This window comes from Tupaia chinensis, unplaced genomic scaffold, assembly GCF_000334495.1.
Source record: "Tupaia chinensis unplaced genomic scaffold, TupChi_1.0 Scaffold000175_1, whole genome shotgun sequence".
NCBI classification, from domain to species: domain Eukaryota; kingdom Metazoa; phylum Chordata; class Mammalia; order Scandentia; family Tupaiidae; genus Tupaia; species Tupaia belangeri.
The window spans coordinates 748,519-753,636 of NW_006159650.1; the positions used below are offsets into that span (position 1 = coordinate 748,519).

A 5,118-nucleotide genomic window follows, 5' to 3' on the forward strand; every position below is an offset into this window, starting at 1 on the left:
CAAATGGAGTATGACTGGCCTCCACCGGGTACTGGACTAAGAAGGGAAAAGGGGCAGCAGGTCAGCCCACCCCTGTGCCCAGCCCACGCTTCTTCTAGCTGCATTTTCCTGCCAGACTTTGCCACTTGCTCTGGCTAATCCCAGAAACTGGGAGCAGGCCACCTGCTGCTCAACCTCAGAGCCAGCCACTCCCAGATGAGGGGAGGTTTGGGGGTCTCAGCTGAGCAGAACTGAGCAGCACCCCTTCAGCTCTTCCCCCACTTCTTGGAGCACCTCATGGAGCACCTCATGTCCTCCTAGAAGCCCTCCCTGCTTTCTCTCCCAGAACCCATCACTCTGCAACTGAAGGCTGCTGGGAACCTTTCTCCAAGAGTATCTGCCCCTTAGCAATGAGGGAGGAAGGCAAGGCGAAGAAAGAGGGGCACTTTGGTGCCTTAGTACCGTTTCCCCTCTTCTGGAGTGCCTCCCTTCCCTGCCCCTACCATCCTAGGGTCTGCCTTCCCCATCGCTCCTCCCCAGCCTCTCCTTTGAACCCACTCTGAGACCTTCCCTTTGACCTGATTATACAGTCTGGGGGATACATGTCTAATTTCAGTCCCAGACTCAAGCCTCTTTGGGTCGAGGTAGTGGAGCTCCCAGCACTGCCTTGCCGCTGTAGACATTCTTCAAGAGATTGGGGTCTTGGGGCCGGCAAGTGGCATGGTGGTTAAAGGCGCTGGACTCCCACATGGCCGACCACGGTTCAAGTCTGGGACCTGGTGGCTTGCTTTCTCGCTTCCTCTCTCTCTCTCTGTCTCTCTGATCAAACTGAAAAATAATAATGATAATAATAATAAATAAAGTTAAATAAAATAATTCTAAAAAAATTTTTAAAAAAGAAATTATTAAAAGAGATTGGGGTCTTAGCCTGTTTCTGCCATTTATTAACTGTCCAGTTGTCTAATCATAAGTTAAACACATCTCTGTCTTGTCCCTGGTGTCAGTAAAATGGGAGAATAGACAAGATGGATTTTAAGATTTGCTGCAGCTCTAAAGATTGTGAATGAGTTCAGAAGTCCTGAAGGGAGGGTTTTGAAAAGAGAATTAGAGGGTAAGATTGAAGAATGGAAGGCTGCTCATCACCACTGTGGTGGTGATTATGATCTAGCAAGATTTAACTGACTATAACATGCTTTCAGTAGGGACCAGCAGTTGGCATAATGGCTATGTTGCTGGACTCCCATGTAGTTGACTGCGGTTCGAGTCCCAGACCTGGTGGCTTAAACTCATGCTAGGCACGTGTGCGTGCGTGCGTGCCCAAGATCCCGAGAGGAGAATGGAGGAGAAGGGATTGCAGCATGGCCATCCTCCCTGGGGGTGATTTCTCACTTTCTATATTTCTGGTGAGTGCATGTGCCCTATAATAAAAACCTCTCCAAAAACAACAACAAAAACCAAACATGCTTTCAGTAGTGAGGTCTATGGCTGTGCAGATACTTCTGTTTGACAGAACACTGGCAATTCCTCGTCTGTGGCTTTGGCTTACTATTTACTATAAGGGAATAATGTGATTATAAATAAATAAATAAAAGTACATTGTATTTTATTGTTTAAAATTTTTTTTTTAATTTGCTATGGGGCACCTGTGCTCACAGGAGAGTGACAGAGAGAGAGGGAAAGTGATAAATCACCCTCTGGGGAGGAAGGCCACACCACAATCTCTTCTCCTCTCTTCTCTTGTGATTTGGGCATGTACACACATGTGCCCGGCATCGTTTTCAAGCCACCAGGTCTGAGGCTCAAACTGTTCAGTTGGCCAGATAGGACCCAGAACCTAGCCTCCACACCACCTGCTGGCCTATTTTTTTTTTTTTTTTTGCTATACAGTGCGTGCGCTCACCAGAAAGACAGAGAGAGACAGAGAGACAGAAAACAAGAAATCACCTCCCAGGGGGGATGGCCATGCCGCAATCCCTTCTCCTCCATTTTCCTCTCAGGATCTTTGGCATGCATGCACACACACCCGGCATGAGTTTAAGCCGCCGGATCTGGGACTCAAACCACGGTCGACTACATGGGAGTCCAGCAACAAAGCCATTACGCTAACTGCTAGTCCCTGGCCTTTAATTTTTTTAAAGAGGTTTTTACCTTAGGGTGTGTGCACTTGATAGAGAGAGACAGAAACAGTGAAAGGGAACATGAGAAATCACCCCCGGGCGGATGACCACGCCACAATCTTCTCTCCTCCATTCTCCTCCTGGGATCTTGGGACGCATGCACACACGCCTGGCATGAGTTTCAAGTCACCCAGTCCAAGACTCAAACTACAGTTGGCCATGTGGGAGTCCAGCCACGTAAACTCTACACTATCTGCTGGCCCCTCTAAAAATAATTTCAAATGAAAACTTTTTTATTCTATTGGAAGAATTCTTAACACACTGAAGTGGTACACTATGTTAAGTGATGCAGATGTCAAATTCAATCCCATAGGAAGGTGATAAGCATTATAGTTATTGAAACTGGTATTGTAGAACAAATAGCTGTTTTCCAGAATGCTCTCGGTGTGTCATTTAATCACAACTTGGCGATGAGTTAATTTGTATTAAATCCAACTTAGAGAGAATCATAATTTGTGGAGTTACTTGCTCATGGACAGTCAGATAGGACAACCCTTGTATTTATGAAGATATTTTTCTGCAAGAATGAAATGTAACTTCAATTCTTCTGAGCAACGGAATAGATGTCTATCAGTATATTGGTGCCTAGCTCTGTACGGTTGGGCTGGAGCTATTCCAGCGTCTTCAAGAAAACAAGCCTGGAGGAGTGGCCACAGCCTAAGCCTCGGCTGTTACTGCAGCTGACGTGCCCTTGCTTTCCCAGGTCATCCACTGCAGTGGCTACTTGAAGATCAGGCAGTATATGCTGGACATGTCCCTGTATGACTCGTGCTACCAGATCGTGGGGCTGGTGGCCGTGGGCCAGTCTCTGCCACCCAGTGCCATCACCGAGATCAAGCTGCACAGCAACATGTTCATGTTCAGGGCCAGCCTTGACCTGAAGCTGATATTCCTGGATTCCAGGTGAGTTGGGCACCTGCTGCCACCGCTGCTGTGGTTTTCTTGAAGATTCCCATGCTGGACATTGGCCCCTGAAAGCTATGTTATTAAGCCGAACCATAATGAGGAATGAGTTGTATGAGAATACGTCTGAGAAAGGGATTTAGTGAAACAAGTCATAAAGTGAAAGAATTAATGCCAGCTCTAGGCCTCAGGGACTTGATTTATGTGCTTTATTTATAGCTGAATCATCTCACTGGCGTTTCAAATGGAAATGCGTATACTGGGCACAGTTAGCCTCTTCTAAAGGCCCATGACGGCAGAATTCATCCTTATGTCTCCGCTAAGTAGGAAGAGCCTTGACACAAACAGGTTTCCACACTGAGCAGCGTGTCCGGGCTGTGGAGGCAGGGTCTTCCCCCTCTGGGTCACCATGGGTCTGAGGCTGGGAGCAGAGGGGTAGTCCTTCCTGGGGGAATGTTCTGCCCACAGTGTCTGAGCAAGGAGGGAGACCACGGGAGCAGCAGCACTGCTCATGTGGCTTTGGGGATGGCCTGCTCTCCAGACCACTGGGGTTGTGGCCGTGGCCTCCCAGGGCTGACTGCAGGCCTCAAGAACCAAGACCTCAGACCAGCTGGGCCTCTTTGGGTTTCCATGTTCTTATCTGTGAAATGATGGGACTCTCCACTCCCCACAAAGTTTTGGAAAGATGAAATTAAATAATGGCTGTAAAGTGTTGATTTTCTCCTGGTTGTTTTGTTTGTTTGTTTGTTTTTGTTTTTTGAGAAGTTTTTGCTATAGGGTGCATGCACTCGCCAGACAGAGAGAGACAGAGAGACAGAAAACCAGAAATCACTTCCCAGGGGGATGGCCACACTACAATCCCAGCATCTTTTTAAAGCCACCAGGTCCTCCATTCTCCTCTTGGGATCTTGGGCATGCACGCGCATGCGCCTGGCGTGAGTTTAAGCCACCAGGTCCGGGACTTGAACCATGATGGACTATGTGGGAGTCCAGCAACATATCCATTACACTAACTGCTGGTCCTGAATCCTGTTTTGTTTTCTTTTTTTAACTTGCTTTTTTAAAATTGCAGTTAATTATCCATTACATAACATTGATCATTTTAACCATTTATTGATTTATTTTTTAACGAGAAAAAACAAATCTACCCAGTTGGGGTGGAAGGTAAAGACCCTGACTGGTTTAGTTCATCCTGTTCATGCACCTCAGGACCATTCAAAGGTAGAAAAAACAAAAGTTGCCTCTTTCTCCAGAAACTCCAAGCAAAGAATGAAGAGCTCTTTGAGGAACTTTCTTTTCTTTGGGGGAAGCTGGCAGCACCTTTCGGAGTGGCCAAATGCCAGTGAATGCAAAGGGAGAAACCTACAGAAAGAGCAAGCGAGACCTGCCGCACAGCCTGGGCCGGCAGTGACAGGCTTCTTTCCCAGTTTGGGGACCTTTCTGAGAGGCTGAAGGAAATGGTGTCCGAGGCCATTACTGAGGGAACCTGGGAGGATTTGACTAATTTCTCCCTTGTCTCCTCATTTTTTACTGTTTGAGTTCAAGGGAAACCCCTGAGACCAGATGGATTCTCTGTAAGAGAAAGAAGAGGTCTCCCCAGGGGAGAGATCTCAGGTCCATTCAAGTTGTTCACCCCACACAACTTTGAAATGTGAGGGGCTTCCGGGCAGAGGGCAGAGGACTTCAGCTGGGAAGGGATTTTATCAGGAACCAGAGGAGGCTCCTACCTCAGCGTGAGGGCCGTGTCCCTGACGTGAGTGGAGAAGGAGAATGGTCATCCTGTCTCCACCAGAAAACCATGGCTCTTCCTGCTAAGTGTCAGGAAGCTTCTAGCAGAGACCTGAAGACTTTTCTGAATCCAGTCATGCCGGAGGGGCATAAAGGGGTCAGAAGTGTGCTGTGGAATGCTTCTTAGGCATGGCAGCCTTCAGTCTGTGGCAGCCAGATGCTATTGGATCTGGGGTCAGGAGTCTGGGCTGGCCAGCACGGGGGACAGCAGCGTGGCTGGGCAGGGGAGGAGGGGTCAGCTTCTGTGCCCCAACCCCAGGAGCCACCGGCA

At 48.1% G+C, this 5,118-nt stretch overlaps 1 protein-coding gene across 1 annotated transcript in view; it reads left to right on the forward strand.

Moving 5' to 3' along the window:
- SIM2 (SIM bHLH transcription factor 2) overlaps positions 1–5,118 on the forward strand; it is a 48,240-nt gene that overhangs the window by 28,373 nt on the left and 14,749 nt on the right. Inside the window, 1 exon segment of the mRNA XM_027770967.1 lies at positions 2,860–3,059. Coding sequence (XP_027626768.1) covers positions 2,860–3,059 — 200 coding nt within the window.